Source organism: Chenopodium album, chromosome 10 (assembly GCF_948465745.1).
Source record: "Chenopodium album chromosome 10, dcCheAlbu1.1, whole genome shotgun sequence".
NCBI lineage: Eukaryota > Viridiplantae > Streptophyta > Magnoliopsida > Caryophyllales > Amaranthaceae > Chenopodium > Chenopodium album.
Window position 1 is genome coordinate 1,445,746 of NC_137843.1, and position 23,172 is coordinate 1,468,917.

At 34.0% G+C, this 23,172-nt stretch overlaps 3 protein-coding genes and 1 non-coding gene across 5 annotated transcripts; 2 read left to right on the top strand and 2 right to left on the bottom strand.

Annotated features, from left to right (window-relative positions):
• Window positions 1–3,081: 3,081 nt before the first annotated feature.
• On the top strand, window positions 3,082–4,877 carry LOC145563047 (glucan endo-1,3-beta-glucosidase 1-like). Its single transcript, XM_081623456.1, has 3 exons — window positions 3,082–3,229; window positions 3,318–4,436; window positions 4,545–4,877. The coding sequence occupies exons 1-3, from the start codon at window positions 3,148–3,150 to the stop codon at window positions 4,574–4,576; spliced, it is 1,233 nt and encodes a 410-aa protein (XP_081479582.1). The 5' UTR covers window positions 3,082–3,147; the 3' UTR covers window positions 4,577–4,877.
• A 239-nt stretch (window positions 4,878–5,116) lies between these two features.
• Window positions 5,117–5,188, bottom strand: TRNAM-CAU (transfer RNA methionine (anticodon CAU)). Its single transcript has one exon. It is a non-coding gene; the product is annotated as a tRNA-Met (tRNA).
• A 1,109-nt stretch (window positions 5,189–6,297) lies between these two features.
• LOC145563048 (uncharacterized) lies at window positions 6,298–9,762 on the bottom strand. Its single transcript, XM_081623458.1, has 5 exons — window positions 9,624–9,762; window positions 8,531–8,707; window positions 7,779–7,877; window positions 7,509–7,660; window positions 6,298–6,719 (listed from the first exon to the last, which is right to left on the bottom strand). Exons 2-5 carry the CDS (start codon window positions 8,696–8,698, stop codon window positions 6,332–6,334), a joined length of 807 nt encoding a protein of 268 aa, XP_081479584.1. The 5' UTR covers window positions 8,699–8,707; window positions 9,624–9,762; the 3' UTR covers window positions 6,298–6,331.
• A 6,346-nt stretch (window positions 9,763–16,108) lies between these two features.
• On the top strand, window positions 16,109–21,906 carry LOC145561874 (phototropic-responsive NPH3 family protein NPY4-like). Of its 2 annotated transcripts, none has more exons than XM_081621998.1 (5): window positions 16,109–16,680; window positions 17,141–17,714; window positions 19,172–19,241; window positions 19,649–20,827; window positions 21,028–21,906. In XM_081621998.1, exons 2-5 carry the CDS (start codon window positions 17,653–17,655, stop codon window positions 21,595–21,597), a joined length of 1,881 nt encoding a protein of 626 aa, XP_081478124.1. In that variant the 5' UTR covers window positions 16,109–16,680; window positions 17,141–17,652; the 3' UTR covers window positions 21,598–21,906. The 2 variants fall into 2 exon arrangements, with proteins under 2 accessions (XP_081478124.1, XP_081478125.1); XM_081621999.1 differs by having other exon boundaries at window positions 16,109–16,370.
• The last annotated feature ends 1,266 nt before the right edge of the window (window positions 21,907–23,172 follow it).

Genomic DNA, 23,172 nt, shown 5'->3' on the forward strand with positions numbered 1-23,172 from the left:
CCCCCCATACGTAATTTTCATGCAGCACCTATTCTTACTCCTTTTGATCGAGTCTTATTAAAGTTGTGAAACATGCCCCGTACTTCTCCATCTGTCAAAGAAAAAATGATAGTCCAAAATCTTATAAAAATGTAATCTTGTGATAATGTTCCATGATTGTGTCTTACGCATTATTGGTTAAAAACTTGACAAATAAAAGACATGATAGTAATTGTAGTAAACACCACCAATTAATAAATATTAACACGTCAAGTATCATAAACCTTACTTTGTAACCATGCAACCAACATTTGCCACACTTCACTTCTATTTCATCTTCTACATTCTACATACATACAATTACAATACTAGGAAAATTTAATACGAGTACGAAGTATAATTACGCAACAATTGAGGCTTCAATCTTTAAAATGGAATTGGCTACGTAAATCAAAAGTTTATCTCTTCTACTCATGATCCTCTATTTTCATTTCTTAAGTATATTACGTGGACATTTATATCCCTAAATAAATTTGTTTACAGATTTTTCTCTCATTTATTTATATATTGTCAACAACTAAATCAAAAGAGTTGCGAGTATGGTTAACAATGGCTCGCGCATCGAGCTTGTTGGTTGGCCCGGCCTAGTAATAATAATAATTTCTATATAAGGACATTAGAAGGTGTAGCATCAGCCCACTATAGGCTATATTAGAATAGAATGCCTGATTCACCCCTATGAATCTAGTACGTACTTTAATTTGCATTATTCACCTTCCACCGACACTATAAGCCAAAATTCCAACATGACTTTCATGAGGGTTCAACTCTTATTTTAGTACCTGCCCTGGGTTGTTGACCATAATCTTATTATGGATTTCACGTAAATAGCTGACCATAATCTTATCAATTTATTATGGATTTGTCCGTTGCAGCTTACTTTTTTTCTTCGTTTTCATTTAGGACATGCTCTCGTTATTTGGATTTAGTAGTCACATTGATGATATATATATCGTAAATAATAACTAATTTCATTAATTTAAGATGTCTTAAAAGTTCTCTTCATACACTTTAATGGTTTATTTCTAAATTTCCTTACCAAGAATATCATAGAGGCTATTTGAATGATTACATTATACGATTATTACATAAACTCCAACTTATTTTCCCGAGTTCGGTCAAAGACTGGCCTTCTTAGAGTCATAGATCAGCTAATCAACATAATTGAGAGGGAATAAAGCTTAATTAATACACCTTAATATAGTGTTGCTAGCTTGTTATACGTTGGCTAATTTTGTATAACAGCCTTAATGTGGTCTTAGAGTAAAATAATAAGGGGTACTGACTAATAAGATATGGTTCATATGGAATATTACACGCAAACTCTGGAAATCGACAAATGTACAGAACAAGGCAGGGGAACAATTTCAGACCACTAAACTAGAGAAAGTGAGTTAAATATTCAACAACTCATATTATTATATTACTACGTCGTATTAACTGTATTATACATTTGCCTAATTTTCTGTTTACAATTGGACATTTTTCTGTGTGGCAGCATCCTATGCTGCATTATTCATGTGCCACCTTATTACCATCAAGTTTAGGCCTTAGAGGTGTCCTTTCTTATTCATATGAATAGTGCCTAATTGTTTCTTTCACTGCGTGCCACTCTATTCCTAATTGTTTGCGTTTTTATTTTGTGGTTTTATCTCATACCCTACATACCACTCGTATATAAAATTAGTTTACTTACGCACTCGTTATAATTCTTAATGGAAGGCGGAAAAAATCTTTAAACACCGGAGGGAATTCTAGTGTTTACCGGAAATTATTTGGGCACGTCAAAATTGATTTTGACAAACCTTTTATGTGAAAGTATAGTTTTCTATGCTCTCTCACATAGAAGTGTATCTAAATCAATTAACGGTGTACTAAATTCAATTTCCGTGTTTACTCTGTAGTAAAATGAACTTAGAATAGTACTCTGCATTAGTAGCTGAGAATTAGGGCCAGCAGACCCACCCATGAGGCCATTACACTGCGAATATCCAGAGGATACTGTTGATTGTTTTGGTACTAGTCAAATCCTTTTATATTTGACGAGATTGTCACCAAATTTAAATTAAGGCCCGTGACCCATATTACCAAATTTCCACGTTTGAATAGCTTGCTAAATTGGGTTGCTACTTTATTAACTAAAAAAAATAGTCAAAAATCACAAATGGGCTCCACAATTTAAATTGGGTTTCTGTAGCCCATTGTGAAAACTAACTATGGTCCAATATATTGTCTGTGCTCCTGGCCTGTTTATTGATGTATCAGCCCATTCACCGTATAACCGGGTCCATATGATTAACAAGTTGGTCAAGTTCATTAAGTACCTGGCATGATTGTTGACTGGTGAGGGTGTTTGACTGCTTGGTGTATCAAAATTGAGGATGTAAAATAGTGAATGGTAAGGAGTAGTATTTTTCCGCTTGTAACATAACCCATGTTTGTTACTTGTATGATCATAGGAATATAGAATAAACTGGATCTGTTTCTGCTATTTTAATAATATGTACTCCGTACTATATTAGTATATATGGATGATGAGAATTGTTTGATATGAGTTGACAACATTATTTTGCCATTAATGAAAGGAATGTCGGAATAAATATTACCAAGTATCAAAGATGAGTAACTATTATCCCTTGCATTTACAAAGCTAGGGCGCATCCCTATTTTTTTGGTATTTTGATAATTGCTCCGTATACTCATTTAATATTGTCATACATCTATTCTCATTTCTCACGTATCATATGACCTAATGTTTGGTATTTTCTAAATTGCTATCTATTGTATATTTGTATGAGCTGAAAAAAGATTTTTTAAAAAAATATATGTAAAATAAGAAGAAAAAAAAATTACAGCCACAGTAAAACAACTATAGGAAAGGACATTTAGAGCCGTTGGTAAAATAGTAACTTGGGTAAAAGGACTACAGAAATGGACAGAAGGAAAATGACAGAGGAGAACCAAAAACGGTTGGCCCATTCTATGCACTCACCCTACATATTTCAATGCTCACTTCTTCACACTTCACACTTCACACTTTCACAAAGCCTTGACCAAGACCAACACTACACTACTCAAGATTCTCACACACACTTGGTGAGTGAGTAAATGCATCATAGCACCTCAACAATGGTGTTCAAAATGGCATGCCTATTCCTCACTTTCTCTCTCCTCTTCCTCTGTTTTACTGGTAATTTTTCTTGCTTTACTCTCAAAATCTTACAATTTTATGTTAATTTCATGCACTTTATGTTTTTTATTATTTTTTTTTTCTGCAGTTGCAACCATAAATTCTGCTGAAATCCTGACAGTCCGCTCAGACCTCAGTACTGCTGCTTCTGCTGCAACTTCCATGGCTGTTTCAGTCCACAACCAAGACCTCACTGAGGTTTCTAACAGTGTTTTAATGGCGGAAACTTGGCTCAGAAACCATGTCCTGCAATTTTACCCCGCTTATAACATTACCCACATTGTTGTGGGACATAATCTCCTCTGTTCTTCCAAAACCCAGCAACAAAATCACCATCTTTTTTTACCTGCTCTCAAAAATCTTCACCATTCTCTCACTAGATGGGGTTTACACTCAGAAATTAAGGTTTCCCCTTCTTTTTCTTCCCTTTGTCTGGAATTAACCTCTGATTCTGCTTTCTCTCTCCTCCAACCCCTCCTACAGTTCATCCATTCCTCTAATTCTTCTTATATGATTAACCCATCTTCTGATGAAACCCCAATTTTTTACCCAAAGTTTGAATCTTTAGCTTTATCCCACTTGAAATCTTTGAAAAAGTTTGGATTTTTAAACTCAGAAGACCTCAATTTTATGGTGGTTTCAAACAACCCAACTCAAAAATTGAACCCAACAATGAGAAAATTGACATACATTCTTCCAACTCCCTCTCCAGAAGAACTACCTACTGCTAGAGGCCCAGGTTCACTTCCTCCTCTAGTTGGTGTTGGGCCTACAATCTCCCCACCAAGCCCAATCCCTGGCACCCCACATTTAGGGCTTAGCCCAACCCAAACCCAAACCCCTCCCCCTCACCCCCACCACCACCACCACTACATACCACCCTGCTACCCTGCACCACCGCAGGCGGCAGCACCACCAGCACCGCCACAGGCTTCGGCACCAACTCCGGCTTTCGAGCCGAGAGAGAAACTGTGGTGTGTAGCAAAGCCAAGTGTTCCTGCAGAGACATTGCAGGAAGCAATGGATTATGCTTGTGGTGAAGGAGGAGCAGAATGTGATGAAATTCAACCAAATGGGAATTGTTATTTTCCTGATTCTCTTGTTTCTCATGCTTCTTATGCTTTCAATAGTTATTGGCAGAAGAACAAGATTAATGGTGGTACTTGTGACTTTGGTGGCACTGCCATGCTCATCAATTCTGATCCTAGTATGTTCAACTATTTTTATTTATTATCAAATTATTACATTAGTTTCTTTTAATCTTTATGATGTTAACTTTAAATTTTTTTTTTTTTTTTTTTCCTTCTTTTTGCAGGTTTTCTTCAGTGTAAGTTCATTATGGTGTGATTTCAAGGAGCTTTATTGGTATGTCAGTGAAATATGAATGCCAAAGATGAACAGTTCTAATGATGGTATCATTATCATGATTATAGTTTTAAGTAGAAAGTATGGGTTAATTTGTGTTGATTAGGGTAGGAATTAGGATTAAGATGGGGCCTTTTTTTGGTTAATTTGAAGGTTACTAAAGCTTTGTACTTTAGCAATGTTAAATTAAATGTATGGTGCTTGATGGACAAAAACTTTAGTGCCCTTTGATTTGTATGGGAGCAAAAGGAGAATTAAGAGTATCTAATTTATATAGAGTATCTATTTGCTATACTTTTTGGCTCTTTTGTTGTTTATTGTTCTTAATTATGGGGTTTGTGTCTTTGGAATTTGGAAGCATTCACCTGAAAGGTTCCTTGCATCCAGAGTATCCAAGACTCAAAATAACTTTATATACTAATTTTTATTTTGTTGTTGAATAATGAAAAAGGCAAAGTTGATTGGAAGACAGCACCAAAAAAAAAAAAGGAAAAAAAAATTTGCGGGATGCTTTCTCTAATTTATCAGAGCCAGGTTTCGATCCTGGGACCTGTGGGTTATGGGCCCACCACGCTTCCGCTGCGCCACTCTGATTTATTGTTAACATCTTGAAATTAAAATATTTGACTTCACATGCAAGTAATATGCACAATACAACGACTCCCACCAACTTCATGCAATTCAGTTTGTTAATCAACGGGTATTGCATGTCAAAAAAATCAAAGAAAAGAGAATTTTTTAACCTTTAAATAAAGGTTGATAATCAACTTCATTACGGAGTACTATAGTCTATGTGATACGGAGTTCGGAATTTAAAATTGTTACATACTTTTTTTTTTTTTTTTTTTTCTACTTAATATTTATTGACATAAAAAGCTTATGATTTCCACAAAAACTTATATTTTAGGGTTTTTTTTAAAGGGTAATAAGGGTTGCATATAAACATTTAATATACTTCATTTTTAGTATTAAGTTGGGAACTTATCAACAATTCACGAGTAAATCGATGTAATAAATGTTTATTTATAGTTAATTCTTTTCATTTTTAGCTTCTTATATGCAGCCCTTTGCATATATCTTTTTCCTTTTTTAATACTCTATACAATTTAATTTTGAGGATGGGATTCACATCAACTTTACAACTTTAGGCTCAATCATGTACATATACTCAATTTTGTAATGAAGATAAGAGGTACATAGGATATGAAGACAGCCAAAGATTGTTAAATTTCACTTCAATCTGCCAGCAACTACCACCTCTGAACTTGAAAGTGGTAAAGATAATGAAACATCGGCAAACATACTACTCATGTGACTAGTAGTCGGTTTAATAGGTAAAGAGAATCCATGCCGTCTAAAAGACAATCTGTTGCGAACCATACGAAGCGATTTGGTATAACGTCGGGAGTACCTAACCTAGGAAGTCCCTCCATTGATGGGAAACAGTACTTCCAACAACAACGTTGCACTTCTTGTGCTATTGCTAACCAAACTGCACATATTTCTACTTATAAAGTAACAATTTAACATTCCCTCAAAAAAAAAGTAACAATTTAACTTTAATATGGATTACAAATCAAATCGATGTAAGGACATTAGAAGCTAAAAGTTCAAATTTTATAGACAATGAATAAATCTCTCCTATAATATCCTGTTGAGTTCCGTGACTTCACAAGGAGTTAGTATGCACCTACGCCTATACAGGAAGCAAAGGGATAGTTTTGGGGGGAGGGGGGTCTAAAATAGCCAATTGATGGTAATGTTGCCAAGCCACAAGAAGAGCGGAAACTGAGCTAATGCAATCAAGAGCAAAAGAACATGATGCTTGCCTGAGTTGTGACTCCTCACCTCTGCATACAAAACTCTCTTCATCGTCTTCACTAAGAAGATTCCCATGCTAAGGCAGCTCAGGAGTAACACTATATAATAAGAATGTCTCCAGAATAATTTTCCAAAGAGTGCCAGAGATATACCCGTGAATGCATAACCAGCATATGCCACAATATCTAACAATGGTGTTTCCCCAATGCTGAGTGACATTAGTGACACTTTGAGACCTACAACCTGAAAAATCCAGCCTACCAATCCTTTCATAAGCAGCCAATTCACCATCTCTGGGTTAAACCAGGAAGATTTGGAAAAACAATTTTTCAGAAAAGTCTTCTGCTAAAGAGTACAGCTACAGAGAACAGCAGTTTTACCAGTTAAATTATCAACATGGGTATAAACTAAACACAGGCCTGAGGCCTCCATTACAATCAAGATACATGCCAGTCAACTCAACAAGTATATAAGAAAACTAGTCTCACACTCTCTCACAATTTATAAGATACCTCCAGCCCACGTTCCGAAGCTATAACTTCTACAAGAGATGTTATAAATACAAGCACTCTCCTTATTCCCCTTTCATCAACCTGGAAGGCTAGGTCACTAATGACCTAACTGGTTGGCTTGCTACTTGCCAGGAAGTCATACAATCTTAAGGTGAAAACAATCTCAATACACTGATTCAAAATGAAAACTTCCAGATACTTTCTGAAATTTGGTACATAAAATATATAAAGAATCAATATGTTGGCCATCTCAAGTTGTTCCCAGAAGTACCATATTAGAAATGAACCAATTTTTCTTCTTTAATAGGAAGGATTTGTGCTTCTATGCACAGGAGAAGAGACCAGCCCACACATAGAACTCACACCTCACAGAATCCACAATAACCCCCATCTTACATCATATGATTTGATTTGATTGTGGATTTGTGGATCCCAAATAATCATATCATATTCAGTGATTTTGAAACATCAATAACCAAATATCATATCCGATGCTTTTACAGCAATTATACCGCATTCAGTAGGAGTCAAAACCTGGAATAGCAAACAACCATTGATCCAAAGCAAACTAAAGTACTTACTTTCCACTCGGTCCCAGGGAAAAACCAGCAAGCACAACGTAGGAAAGAAAGGCCATCATAGGAATGTACAGATCTGGTGCGTTAATGTCATAGATTGGGGGTTTGTAGGAAATTTTGCCTGCCATAGGCTCAGTTATCCTTGTCCAGTGTCCCTACAGCAAAAAAGAGATTCAAAGAAACAGAATATATATAAACTACATTGCTGACGCAAATAGAAAACTTTAGAATACCACAAGACAAACAAAAATTAACAATGTGAGGAATGCTTACCCGATGAAGAAAAGGAGCCAGAATAATCTTTAACTTGTTCCTCACATAGTCATCGTTCACTTGGAAATAATATTGGGGGTCAGCAAAATACCTACTTATCTGTAAGATTTCATAACCACGGGGAATAAAAATGAAAATTCTTTAATCTTAGATTCTCAGCGCCACAAAGTCAACTCATAAATAAAAGGACCACTACAAAGTACCGAGGATGAGCCATGAGCCACAAAAATGAAAATGGCACTATGAATTACTTAGATAGCACATGTAAGAAAGAAATCAAAACTGAGTAAAACGATAGCTGACAAACCCATATATACTTCTTCATAGTAGAAACGCATATTCGTTAGTGTGCTTCGGGGAGGAGGGTCAAACATAGATGACTCTAAGGAACTCACACTTATTAGTCAACAAGTATTTTCTCAACGAAGACCAGGGTTCTCAATTCTTCAAATGATGAACATATAAATACAGTACAAAATAATATCTAATACTTGTACTTGCTTCATTCAATTTAATCTTAAAAACAATAATGTTAGAAACTACTTAGATTGGCATAACCAAATCCAAAAGAAGAGAAATTAGAAATCTGTAGCCAAAGGTTAAGCCAAGTTTAAGAAATTGGATGCCAAACTATTAAAATTAATAAATCACATACATTTAGAGGAAGTAGAAAGATTCTAATAAGGATGTGAACATCCATTTCAAGCACAGCAGATCTATAAGAAGACAGAATATTGGTATAGGGTACTTACATTGCTTTGCACATACTCGGAACTTGAACCGAATATTTTCTCCCCGTATGCACTCAATCCACTACTAATCAACCCAGAAGTTGCCCCAGAGAATGCATTACCAAATGGAATAGCTTGAGGAAAAGACGTTTGTCGGCCCCCAGGCTGAGCTCCCACATTATTGTACATATTGATTATCTGATATATTTTGGCCAAAAACCATCATGAATAACATGGACAGTGATGCAAGCAAAATATTCCTATTTTCTAAGCTATTCTAACATCAAACTAATTCCTCAAGCGATTACAAACAAATACAACAAAAAATCAAAACTCGCTCCCACTGAATCTGTATTTTACTATGCAATCTCACAAGTAACTATCTAATTCAATGTGTTATCAGTCTCCTAATAAATGTATTGTCCTTCCTCAATAGCAATATAAGGAGTGTTACTCGAGTTTCGAGCAGCACTGCAACAACCAAATCAATTTGCAAACCCTTTAAAAGACGCTAATCAAGCAACGTAGAATTAAAGAACTTAGATAAACCAACCCCATGTTCAATCTAACTAATTCAGGTGACCGCCAATTGCAAATATTTACCAGAGGACAAACGATCACCTAGATTACTGTTATACAATACAGTAGTGGCGGATCCAGAAATCTGGATGTGGATACAAGATCAATATGAACATAATACAAAATGCAGAGTCCAAAATCATAGTAAAATCAACAATTTGAATTACAAACAAATTTCTTCATATTCAACATCCAAAAATTTCAGCATTTATAATCACATTCCTATATAATACGGAGCATCGATAATTAAATGATTATAAAACCCTAATAAAAATACATTCAGTAGCCGAAATTAATAGCGCCCATTAAGTTGAATTGTTGAAACTCAACAGAATTACACGTGATAACCCACATTCAAAACCAAGACAATCCAAATGTGAGTGAAATTCAAGACTAGTTGCACATATTTATACAATTAGACTTGATAACCTCTTTTTTTTTTTTTCCAATCAATCAAGATCCCAACTCATGAATTCAAATAGAAAAAGCAATGAAATAGATTTTAGGTTGCAGAAAAAAAAAATGTAAGCTTTACCTAAATGACGAGGAATCCCAGCAACCTGAAACAGTCAGAGAAGTGCGGAACTGGCCGGCGGGTGAAGCGGCGGTCGGCTAGCAGCATGTAAGAGAGATGGAGGGCCATATCAAGAGTCAAGGAATTACCACAGGCCAAGAGGCCCAACCCATATAAGTTTAGCAAAAATGGGCCTTAATCTTCTTACTGGATTTCATGGGCCACTAACCTATTAAGGTCTTTTCTTTTCTTTTTTTCTTTTAAAGAGATAAAATATGAGTGAACTAGGTCACACGAGAACGAATACTGACACAAATGCGGGTACGAAATAAATACGGGAAAACATTAATCTAAAAATAGGGAATTCGAGATGTTAAAATTCATGCATGACCGACCTACACTTAGAATCATAAATGCAAACGTTACACAATTATCAAACTAATCAGCGTAAAGTACTTGCCTAATTGATTTCGTTTTCCACTCTAGTTCTATCATTCAGTCCTTTTATTAGATCACACTATATCATATTAACAATATCATAATATTCATTTAGGTCGCATATAACAATGAGCTATTTATGAAGGCACTCCTATTATGTAACTATTACCTAATCTATTATACTTAAATTTTCTCATTTTATCCTTCAAAAAAACCTCGTAGTAGAACACGGTCCAAGACGTATCATCATATGTCCAACGAATATCGGTGTCTAACACGATATCTGACATGAAAACAATAGTTGGATGAACTCTCCATGCATCTTGGTGAGTGAATGAGGGTGTTAGCCGTGGAACCTTAACTATCTCTTTGAAGAGGAAACAAGTTTCCAGAGAGTTGTAGTTAGATTTGAAAAAGTAGTTGTATATGTCCCTTCAAAATGGCAAAGCTGGCCCATTTCCTATACAATCAGACCTAACTCTAGCTTAACTTAACCTACTTCCCACTTCCTTGCCTTTCAACACTTATATCACACTTCAAACATAGACGTGGATGTTTTTGTAACATAATACTTCGTAAAGTTCTTTGTACTGCATTCAACTTGGTTGTATGTAATTGGATCCGTATTACTTCATTACTTCAATTCCTCCATTGTTCAAAATTATTAGCCACGAGAACAAATGATGTATACGAGATTTGATCTCAGGTCTTGAATGTCATTCCTCAAAAATTATTAGCCACGAGGACAAATGATGTATACAAGATTTGATCTCAGGTTTTGAATGTCATTCCTCAAAACTTTAACCAATTAAACTTATTTATTATTCACAAACAAATGTTGTAATATCTTTATAGTATTAGTAGCTAGGTTTCTCAAACACCATATGTGATTGACACTGTGTTACAAGAGTCACAAGGACGGATGATGAGAATCGATCTCATGATCTCTTGGAATCAGGAGGGGTGCTCTAACCACCTATGCTATCCCTCACACTCATACTCTAGACTTCTTGATAGCATCCAAAGAATGTATTGACAACGTATTATTTTGTTTTTATGGGCACTTATCAAGTACTTGTGACATAAATCTCTGCTAATCCTTAATTCCTTAAATCAAATATGTGCAACCGTATACAATTTCGTGAATGAATGATTAAAGAGGAGACTGTATCTTCTTCCTATCATTTTGGAAAATTTTACCATACTTTGCTAAAATATATTTTTTTTATTTTGTTTTTATGGGCACTTATCAAGTACTTGTGACATAAATCTCTGCTAATCCTTAATTCCTTAAATCAAATATGTGCAACCGTATACAATTTCGTGAATGAATGATTAAAAAGGAGACCGTCTCTTCTTCCTATCATTTTGGAAAATTTTACCATACTTTGCTAAAATATTTTTTTTTTTTTAAGGAATGAATAAAGATACTCCATATAATTAAAGGCAAGCAAAATCAAAGTGAAAAAAAGGTCATGCTGTCGGGAGTTTCCAACAATAAGCCAAACAAAATATGGAACAACCACCTTCTACCATTGGACATTGTTTTTGACTTCTTCCTCTACTCATTTTTATTCCCTCATTCATCAAAACATTCATTATCTAGTTAATTTGTTAAATATATGTCCATCTAATTCCATGGAAAAAAATAAAAAATAAAAAATAAAATTAAATTACAAAATATTGTCCTCTATACTGAATTAATAATTTGACTTCTTTAGAAAAATAGAGATGGTTAAAATTGGATTTTTGTTTGTCACATGACATGCATGTGTAAAATTAAGTGGTTTCTAAGATGCAGGGTAGATTACGCACTTGTAAATTATGTTGTAAGGTCACACAGAAGCCATACAACAACATCAATACACATAATATATTCAATTGAAGTATATATGATATGCGATTAGTACTGGTCAAGGTTATGTTAATATCTTCAATTCAAATTACTTTGATCAAACAAAAAGGTTGAATGCTAATTAATGCAATGATGGGATTTTCGTGCTGTTAATTGGGTAGGAAGAAGAATGGGAGCATCTCATGTGAACTTTGATACGAGTATAAGAAAAAGATTTGATTGAAGGAAATCGAGGAGATTACTATAATAGTTTATATTATTACTAGCTTGATGTGGTTATAATTTGTCCATTAGGTAATGGAAAGATATAATAGCTTATAGTTTAATTTGGATTACGTAAAATATTATTTAGATTTGGACGAGTCAAATTAAGATATGTGAACATCAAAACCAACCGGCCATGCATGTTTCTCTTTCAATTAGATGAAGGCAATCTTATATATTGATTTGGTAATTGCGCCCACATTCGTAAAACACCAAAGATTTGTGGATGCTAGTTGCTTGTCTTGGACGTCAAGTGTCATTTAGTTTTTGTATCATTGTGTGTCATTCAATTAGAAAGGCCTAAATAATGTCTAAAAGGGCCGATGAGATATATTTTTGAGTTCGTACTGTATGCATGAATTAAGGTATATAAGTTTCAATGATTAAGTAGATGTCTGATACAAAGTTATTATATGTTGTTAAATTTGACTCAAATCGAGTTTATAGTAATTCTATGACTTAAAGTGGATAACAGATACAGTATGTTTATACTTGTTGGAGTACGACATAAAATATATAAGTAATAAAAGTAATGTCTGTTATTAATCATTGATTAACTTGAAATAAGTGGACCTCTTTTTAAATTTTTAGGTATCATGTTTCAATTCCAAATCTTGGTAACTTTTAATTTACTGGCCAGTAAATTTATATAATTACTAACTAAGGCCCCGTTCTCTTCACCTTATTTTTGCTGAACTGAAATTATTTTTACTGAAATAAAATTATATTTGCTGAATTTAAATTATTTTTTATTGAACTTAAATTAATTTTACTGAACTGAAATTATTTTTGTTGAACTGAAATTATTTTTACTGATTTTCTATTATAATTCTTCTTAAGAAAACTGAATTTTACTGAACTGAACTGAAATTAATTTTACTGAACTGAACTTATTTTTACTGAACTGAAATTATTTTTACTTAATATTATTTTTTTAAGGTGAAGAGAACAGGGCCTAAATCTCCTTGTCAAATATTGCTATTATGTAAGTAATTATTTGATGTCTGGACGTTGTCTCCATTTTGCCATAATCACCTTTGACTAATAGATGTGAAAGCATTTTTTCTTACTAAAATGGATAAAAATAATAATAGAAACTAGATATGGATGTTGGGTAGGCAACAATATGTAGGCTTGAAATTTTCGTTTTCTAAAACTTATGTAATATATATTAAACAAATGAATTTTGCACGTTTTATATGCATGCAAAAGCTTTAGTAAATCATAAATTCAAAATAGTTGTTCGTAAAAAAAGCTAGATATTCATGATATTGACACACTTTTATAGAAGAAAAGTCAATTATCTAAAAGTAACGTTCTCACTATGAGCTAATTAAATTGTGATGAGTTTAATCCAAAATTGATTTATAAGGAATTAATAGAGGAACAAAGGTTATGTGGTGAGAGTGATGTATTTTATGGGGATGTTATTATAGTTTTTTAAAACGGTTATAGAGTAATTAAATAAGGTATAAAATAAGAGATAGATCAGACGTGTAGCATATAATATATTCAATGTATAAAATGCATGCAAATTTACAAAATAAACCTCTTGATTATATTTTAATAGAGTACTGAAAATTTTATATATTTTTTCTACCTTGTATAATTATTGCAGCTTTGTACCCGCCCTCGTGGCTCATATGAATCAAAAAATAAATAAATAAATAAATAAATAAATAAATAAATAAATTATTGCAGCTTTTGGTACATCTTAAATAAGTATGCATACATTATACTTAATCATGTCATATAGTCATAGTAAGTTTTTACTTTTTAGGTACATTTAAAAGATAACCTATTATATTGAGATTAAGCTTTTTTTCCTTTGCCTATAAGCTTAGATAATTAGCTTAGGTTCATAGCCCATAAAGTTTCAATTCAAAGATACATTAAACATAGGTTTAAAGATGTTGCAATTAAAGGTTAATAGTTGAAATAAAAGTGAAGTTTATGCTCTTTTCTAAACTAAACTTTTTTTTTTTGAAGGGTAAGATAAAATATCATTAATTGAAAGCCATACGGAATCTACAATAAGCAATATAGAAAAGTAAAATACAATCTAAATTAATCAAGTAAAAATCCTCTTTAAAGAAACTATGATGATGAGAAACTAGATCTGACGATGAAGCACAGTCCCCGATTGTTCGCTGAAATATGCAGCCTTCTATGAGGGAGTCCATCTTCTTGACATAGTTTCGGGAAAATTCATTACTTGACCATGTCGATCGCATCCTCAATTCCAACGCCAATTGCAAATTTGTACGAATAACAACCCATGAATAATCCAATATTTCATATTTAACCCTAAAAATAAATTCCAATCTTCCATAAGGGAAGATAAGAAAGACAAACACCAAACTCTCACAAAAGGAGAGAACAAACCCAAAAATTGGGAAGAAAACTCTCATAAAGAGAGAGCAAGGAGGATTATTAATGACTAGAAAACAAAAAACAAAGGAAATAAAGAAAGAATTGGGGCTTACCATCATCAAAGAGATGATGATGGTAGCCCCTAGCGGCTGCCGGAGATTTTAGGGTTTTTTAGAGAGGGAGAGAGGAAGAGGCGAGAGAAAAAGAAAGTAGCTGTTTAACTGCTTCATATGTTAAATGGAGAGTGAGTATTAGTTTAGTTGATTTTTCTAAACTAAACTTAATCATTTTATAAAAGCTTTTTTTTTTTTTTTTTTTTTTTTGTAAAAATAATCTTAGACATGTTGAATTGAACACATCCTTCATCCTTTTTAAATCACTTGAGTTGTTACAAATTAAATAGAGTAGTAAAAAGTGAAGGAGAAGGATGAATAATATATACTAGCAAATGTTGAAATGGAGGAAGTTGGCCATTTAAAGGTTTTGTTCAATGGGGAAAGTATGGTGGTAGGCCATGTGACACCTACACAAGTATTGCGGTGTATACCAAAAAAAAAAAGTGTTTTAATAAGTCAATTTACCCTCTATGTTACACCTCTAACCTTTTGTTTAATAATGAATCAATATTTAGTTAAGGACTTTAAACATTTAGATATGGCATTTAACATGTCTTTTAATAATAAACTTAAAAATAAAAAAAAAATATAAAAAAAAAACATCTGTTGGTTTTAAAAGTTATTTCTTAATTAGGTTATCGTCTCACATAAAAAGTCAAAATAAAGACTTCTAGAGACGAATGAAATATACGAAATTACCATGTTTAAATAAATTTGAAACTTAATAAGAGTTACTTAATATTATCAAAAAAGAAAGAGTTGAGTAGATCGTGATAAAGATCTATAATTTTAGAAGGGCCAAAAACTTTAACAAGCGGATCGTGAGCTACTCGACTCGACTCGAAACTCTAATGAGCACGAGTTGAGCAAGTTTTATTGGCTCAAAACTTTAGCGAGCACGAGTTGAGCACATGTAAAAAGTTTTCGAGTCGAGTCAAACACCCTTCAGCTTGTGATCGACTCGCTTGATTAGCACCCCTAATCCAATATATCAACGATGTTGTAAATCTACAACAAAATTAGTAGTTTACTCCAAATTAATTCCCGCTTATTAAGACTTGAGTACTTGTTTTTCCTTCTAACCATTCTCGTTAATTATTCTCGTTTTTCCTTTAACCACTCCGTTAATTATTCCCGTTTTTACTTTCTTCTTAAAAAAAATCCAAAAACAGAAACAGTTTCTCAGAATAAAATTTTATTTAATGAGTACAAATAGTAAAAAAATGGCCAAAAGGGGGGAAATACGAAATGGATTCCAGCAATAAAAATTATCAAAGTAAGAGAGATGAGTCATTTTCTTTGAGTTCCATAAATCTAATTCACTAATTAAAAAAAATAAATAAATAAAAAATCAAGCATTATTCTAATATTAATTAATAAAAATAAAAAGAAAATGTATTTGTGAGAGGGAGCAGCCATGTTGATAATGTCAGGTTGGCGTGCCTATCACTGTGACTCTTCTTAGGAGAGAGAAAATATTTAGGGTGGGCATCTTCCATTTTTGCCCACTGCTCCTCTTTTTCCTTTTATTTCAATCAACCAATTATTTTTCCTACTTCTTTTCCTAAATTTTGCTTGAAGTTTACATTTTTTTTAGAGAGATATTCATATTTTTTAAAAGAAAAAAAAAAAAAAACATTCTTAAACATAGCTTTTCGTGTAGTTAAGGTGGCTGACAAAAGCTTAAAAAAACAACAGCTCATTGTTCTGATTTATGGAATGGTATACCATTTTTAATTTCTTTCTACCATAATCTTTTGTTTCCTCTTTCTTGATTTTTTTCTAGTGTTTTATACCATATGTTGTTTTTGGTTCATTAATTGTCGCTCGAATAGACATTCGAGTTGGAGTTGTCCTTCGTGTCTTTACTTATGTTCATTTAATCGATCATACAAGTTCACTACAAAAGAAAATCAGGTCGACAACTTAAATCGTGTTAAATTAGTAAAAATTACCGTACAAAGATTGATTCTTTATAAAGCTAATGTTGGTTATTAGCATTCACAAAGAAGGAAAATTTCTCTCTCTAAAGGTCAGTTTCAAACACACTTCACTAGACTAGTAGCCTTAGACCCTCTGCTTCTAATGATTACTACTATTTCCTCTCAGTTTTCTTCTTTTCTTTACCTCTGTTTTTCTGGGTTTAACTTTTTTTTCTTCTTTCTCTAATAAGTTTAATATTTTTGGTAGAGTTGTATTAAAAAATCAATATTTTTTAAAAAAATCAATATTTTAAAGTACAAAATTTTTAATGGGTTTCCATGAAAATTCGTGTCCTATGAATATTCTCTTCCAAATCTAATTCCAATATAAAAAAATTTACACAATAAAGTACTCATTTATATATATTTATAAAAACTGCAAAATCCTTGTATTAAAAACCTGCACATTATCAGTGAAACAACTTTGTTGGTAAGAGAGATTGTTTGTCCACATGAAAAAAGTGTGGGAGATGCTGATTGTCCACCCTATGTTTTGTGCATTTTTTGCAGGGCTTCAATTTCAATCTCAACAACAAAAAAGGGGGTTTTTCTTCAATCTAGGGTTTTTCTGTAACCCTAATTTAATTTTTTAATTTCTGGGTTTTTTCCCTTTCTAATTCCCCTTTTAATTTGGGGGTAATTAATGAAAAAGGCGGTGTAATCTTTGAAGCAAGTGGAGGAGAGAGAAAATAATGTTATGGGTATGTAAAAATGTTACCTTGGGTTCCCAAATTATGTCCGGGCTCAGTGCACTGTGCTGCTGAGTAAGGAAGCATAATCAACTTAACCTCCACCCTTTTCTTCGTCAATTACTATACTTTTGTTTCTCTCTCTTCATTTTCACTTTCACTTTCTCTCTCTTAAACTTTTGCTTGGAGGAAAGAAGGTGTTTGAAGGAGGGCCATTTTTAGTTTTTACTTTGATCTTTTAGTTTGTTTTTTCATTTTTACCCAGATTTCTGTTTCTGGGTGTTTGATTTTAGTTGATTTTAGTTGGTGGGTGTTGTTTAATTCTGGGTAAAGATGAAGTTTATGAAGCTTGGATCTAAACCTGATTCATTTCAGACTGATGGTGATAATATCAGGTCAGATTTTTTTTTTTTTCTCTCTTTTTGATTATTAAGCTGTTGTTATTACTGTTTGATTAGAAAGCTTTGATTTTTGTTATTTCTTGTTTCAATTTGTACTGTACTTTCTTGATGTAGTACTATGGTTTCTAACTTTCTAATTATAGAAACTTCATTATCAAGGAGTACAATAAGGTTTAGTCTTGTTACAAAAATGGTGATTCAAAGTTTGAAAAATGGGGCTGAGTTATTTACTTATTTGTTTCAAATGAAATTAATGGGTGTGTATGTGTTTCGGGTATTTATGACATTTTAGAGGCGAAAGTTGGTAGTATAGTATTGATGTTTGTGATTACTAATAAGCTGCCTACACTAATTTATGTTGATTGTTCCTTGATTTGGAGGTTTGGTCTGACATTGTGAGCTGGATTTTGTAAATTTGTGGGGTCCTTTGGGTCGTTCTTGTAGCTAGCTAATGAACATGAGTTCAATGGATTTACCACGCTTCATAATAATAGTCTTGTCCCTTTGCCATTCATAGAGACATTGAATGAGGTTTGAAAACACTGATTGCTCTGTTATCTGGTCTCCTTGTCTCTGCTTAGCTAGCTCTGTGTTATTCATACTCCCGTATATCCCAATACGGGTTGGGAGCAATGTTATATCTATCTCTGAGATGCTACGAAAAGGTCCAACAACGGTGACATTACATTTTTTTTATATATCCCGTGTATAAATTATTGGTATTTATAATGATGTTTTCCGGGTTTTCTTGAGTGATTAGGGGGCGCTTTTGTAATAGAAAATTACGAGATTGGATTAATTTCAAATCAATCACCAATATAGGACTCTAATGTTCGTCTGGGATGTTAATATAAAAATAAAGTTTTATTCTAGTATAATCGTATTGAAATTAAATTTGGGTCGAAGCAACATTTTCCGACTTCTATTACTGTCTCAGTCACTGATTCTGTTGCCTGTGGTTTTTGCCTATGGAGTAGTTGATATTGTTAAGCTTTTCTGCTTATATGGACTACTTTTGTTATTGTCATAGTAGAAACACAAGTCTCACTCTGAACACTGGGAAGTCGGATGCTAAAATCATTGACATATATGGAAAGTGCCCTGCTTTGATGCGATCTTTCTGTCACTAATTTTGTGTGTGTGTGTGTGTGTGTGTTGGGGGGGGGGGGAAGGGGTGAATCCGGGTGATGGGGCAAATTGCTATTCTGCAATGAATGCTAAGATAAAATGATCAATTGGTATATGATTAGAGTCCATCAGACATTAGTATGTAACTATGTATCATGTGAAGTTCGTGACTGTTAGCTAGCTTTATGATCATGTGTGCATCGTTTTATAGAACTTTTCATTTTTGTTGTTATGCTTGTCCGAAAAGCTTACCCTTTAATATTATTTAGATTGGAATTTATATTCTATTACCATGGCTTAAACTTGAGAATCATCGCTTTCAGGTATGTGGCAACTGAGTTGTCAACCGACATAGTTGTCAATGTTGCGGACGTCAAATTCTATCTACATAAGGTATGAGAATCTTAAAAGTTTCACTTCTGTAAAACATAATATTGTATAGTAATACGATGGTGCTATATATCCTCTCTTCCTAGCTAGGTTACTTGTTTCCCTTTTTTCGTCTGACTTTTTGGCCTCATTACTAAAAAAAGAGGTTGGCATATGAAATTTTTGGCTGTTGATTATTTCTTTTCTTATGTTGTCATCAGTACATGTCCTAAACATATTACATGCTTTGTTTGTTTAGATGACAGGAAGTAGCAAGGTGATTTTTTTTTTTTTTTTTAATCCATAAAGATGTCCCAAAACAAACATCCTTGAAAGCATTGCTTACACAACGGAATACATTACCAATAAGCTTCCAATTTGCTTCTATTGTAATGCTTATATTACGTGCTATTTTTTTTTTTGTTTCCCAGTTTCCCCTACTGTCCAAGAGTGCTCGTTTGCAAAAGCTTGTTGCCATGGCAAGTCAAGAAAGTCAGGACGAAATATTCATCGAGGATATTCCTGGGGGACCTGCTGCCTTCGAAATATGTGCAAAATACTGTTATGGGATGACTGTCACACTAAACGCCTACAATGTGGTTGCAGCTCGATGTGCAGCTGAATTTCTAGAAATGTACGATACAGTTGAGAAAGGAAACCTCATTTACAAAATTGATGTCTTTCTCAACTCTAGTATCTTCCGAGGTTGGAAAGACTCCATCATCGTTCTCCAAACAACTAAGTCTCTACTTCCATGGTCTGAAGAGCTCAAAATAGTTAGCCACTGCCTCGATGCAATAGCTTCTAAAGCATCTATGGATACTTCCAAAGTTGAGTGGTCGTACACCTATAACAGGAAGAAGAACCCATTGGAGAACGGAGGGGAACAACATTACAATGGTGTGAGGAAACAACTTACAGTTCCTAAAGACTGGTGGGTAGAAGACTTATCAGACCTTGACATAGATCTGTATAAGCGGGTAATAATTACAATTAAGGCGAAAGGAAGGGTTTCAAGTGATGTCATTGGTGAAGCCTTGAAAACTTATGCATTGAGAAAGTTGCCTGGATTCAGTAAGGGTTTGGTTCAAGGTGGTGATATGCAGAAGAACCAATCATTAGTTGAGACTATAGTTAGACTTCTTCCAAAAGACAAAGGCAGTGTCTCTTCTAGTTTTATGCTTCGATTGTTGAGAGCATCAATGTCTTTAGGTTGTGGAGAAATGGTTAGGATGGAGTTGCTGAGGAGAATTGGGTTACAGTTGGATGAGGCTTCAGTGGCAGATTTGTTGATCCGAGCTCCGCCTGGTGAAACTACTGTTTATGACATTGATTTGGTGGAGAATCTGGTTAAGGAGTTTGTGATGCAGGAACGTGTTATTCAGAGTAACTCTCATAGTGAGATAGATTTTCAGGAGCTAAAGAAGCCTGTGGTCGTATCAGATGCTTCCAAGGGAATGGTTGCTAAGCTAGTTGACAGCTACCTTGCCGAAGTTTCAAGAGACCCCAATCTACCACTGTCTAAATTCATCGGAATATCAGAGCTTGTTTCTGGATTTCCAAGATCAACCCATGATGGAATATACCGTGCTATTGATATGTACTTGAAGGTAAAGTCAGTATGCTGTTTAACCTGTTTCATTCAAGAATGTTTCTACATGAGTACATGTTGGTTTAGAGAACTTTCTAAAACAACTCGATCACCAATATCAGTTTGTTGACAATAATGACAAATTGACAACCACTCCTGATTTTCAATTCTTCATTTTTTGTGCTATTTGTTACTCAAATGAAATTTGAAATTCTGCAGGAACATCCCGGTATAAGTAAGAGTGAGAGGAAGAAAATATGCAAACTGATGGATTGCAGAAAGCTCTCAGTAGAGGCCTGTGCACACGCTGTGCAAAACGAACGCCTTCCCTTGCGAGTTGTGGTTCAGGTACTCTTCTTTGAGCAAGCTCGGGCCACATCATCGTCCCCAGGAAATCGGACCCCAGACTTGCAGCGTCCTGCCCGAGCATCCCTTCCTGGTGGATCTCACGGAAGCTCCAGGTCCGCAACCACAAATACGGAGGATGACTGGGATGGGGTCCCCACAACAGAAGAGCTGAGGGCTCTGAAAGGTGAAATAGCCTACCTTAGACTAGGGTTTGGTGAAGGAACTAGCGGTGATGGCCCTAAGAACGATATCGAGAAAGCTGTTGCCAACAAAGTCAGAGGCTTACTAATGTCGAAGAGGCTATTCTCAAAGCTGTGGTCCAGTAAAGAAAAAGACGGAGAGAACAGTAGTTCTGATACCTCTGAAAGCCCTGCATCGACGAATAATGCTGAAGAAACTAGATCTACCCCTACCAGAAATAGGAGGCATTCTCAACCTTAATCACAATCTTGTTCAAGGTTTACAGTCAAGAGAATAACGGTGCATTTTAGTGTGCCCCAACAATGTAAAATTAGCTCACTTTTTTTATTTCCTATGTAGGAATAGGTAGGTCGACTGACAAATTCTATCTCGCCATGTACAAATCCGATGAGCCAAAGTGTTAGAGGTTGCCCCTCTGGTTCGTCGGTATAGGAGCTAAGGCTCGATGCAGGTGTCAAGGTATTCGAGTTTAGGTAATGTGTCAGTTTTAGGTTCTAACACGAGATTTTTCCCTATATATGAAAGCGGAAATGTATTTCCCTTCTATCAGTTTGTTTTTTTGTTGGCTACTTTAAGCAACAAATGAAATCTTATTGTAGATGCTGAAATTTAGATAGTTTAGGATGACTGAGTTGTAAGAACAGTAGTAAAATGTTTGCTACTCAATCACTCGTATATCATATGGAGCCGCTGTTACAACTTACAAGATTTGAGTTGTTTAAAGCGCTATGTATAGGTGATACTTTTTACTGAGTAAATTTTTATAAATTGCAGAGAAATGGTCTTAAGCTCTCAAAATGTAGTTTCTTATGTTTACATTGTATTCCCTCTGTTTCAAAATAATACTCTGTATCGACATTTATTATCTGTCCATATAAAATATTTCTCCTTTAGTCGGCAGACAGAAAGTTGGCTTGGAGTAAAAGTAGTGAGTAAAATACTAAAATGTGCATAAACTCAAATGCACTTGTTTTTTTAACTATGTACTTCCTCTATTTTTATTAAAGACATCAGTTTGACTTTTGTACTATTCACATTAATTATATATCATGTTTTGACTTAATTTTTTTGCTATTATAAAATAAATAAATGTTATAATATGATATATCATTAGATTCATCACAATGTTATAATATAATTTTTACAAATAGACAATTAAAGATATTAATATTCAAAATTATGTTTTGGCAAATATGCTAGTCAAAGTGTTGCATTTAAAAGAAACAAAGAGAGTATTTTATGGTAGTAGTAGTAGTTGAAGGCCTTGAAGCTTCAACCAAATTTAGTGGGCCAACCTGTCTTGTCTTTTATGTGTAAAAAGGTTAGAGGCCCAACCCATTCTGTCCATTGATGTGGCCCATCTAAAATATTTGGACTCGTCGGTCGGTCTTGGAGCCCCTGTTCAAAATCAGGTGTCGACATGAAACACAAGAATGAATCTCGACCATATATTAAAAAGTTTGATACCATTAATTAGCCCAACATAAGCAAGCCCAGTTAGACCCACCAACTAAAGGTACCACAACTCATTTTGCATCCTTCCATTGGTTGCTTAACGTAAAGGGTATTAGTTAAACCCTGTTTTTCAAAAAATTAATTGATGATTACTATTGAAGTAATTTGCCACAATCTTACTTATATACTTGCATTAATACATGTGTTTCCGACAAACATTTGTTGTATATATATATATCAGTCAATTCGTTCCATACTCAATATAAAGTGAGTAAACAAATAAAAACTTACACTAAGCGATCCTATGAGTTAAAAATTAGGATAAAAGTTATGTCCGTCAAGAGCATAAAGCCTGCATTG

What these genes read in the sequence shown, in the direction of transcription:
- LOC145563048 (XM_081623458.1), bottom strand. Translation starts at nt 8,698, where the DNA reads ATGTACAATAATGTGGGAGCTCAGCCTGGGGGCCGACAAACGTCTTTT. An exon ending in CCGAGTATGTGCAAAGCAAT is followed by an intron (nt 7,878 to 8,530) that starts GTAAGTACCCTA and finishes GAAATCTTACAG; the next exon opens with ATAAGTAGGTATTTTGCTGA. An exon ending in TGGCTCCTTTTCTTCATCGG is followed by an intron (nt 7,661 to 7,778) that starts GTAAGCATTCCT and finishes TTTTTGCTGTAG; the next exon opens with GGACACTGGACAAGGATAAC.
- LOC145561874 (XM_081621998.1), top strand. Translation starts at nt 17,653, where the DNA reads ATGAAGTTTATGAAGCTTGGATCTAAACCTGATTCATTTCAGACTGAT. An exon ending in TCAAATTCTATCTACATAAG is followed by an intron (nt 19,242 to 19,648) that starts GTATGAGAATCT and finishes TTTGTTTCCCAG; the next exon opens with TTTCCCCTACTGTCCAAGAG. An exon ending in CTATTGATATGTACTTGAAG is followed by an intron (nt 20,828 to 21,027) that starts GTAAAGTCAGTA and finishes GAAATTCTGCAG; the next exon opens with GAACATCCCGGTATAAGTAA.
- LOC145563047 (XM_081623456.1), top strand. Translation starts at nt 3,148, where the DNA reads ATGCATCATAGCACCTCAACAATGGTGTTCAAAATGGCATGCCTATTC. An exon ending in CCTCTTCCTCTGTTTTACTG is followed by an intron (nt 3,230 to 3,317) that starts GTAATTTTTCTT and finishes TTTTTTCTGCAG; the next exon opens with TTGCAACCATAAATTCTGCT. An exon ending in GCTCATCAATTCTGATCCTA is followed by an intron (nt 4,437 to 4,544) that starts GTATGTTCAACT and finishes TTCTTTTTGCAG; the next exon opens with GTTTTCTTCAGTGTAAGTTC.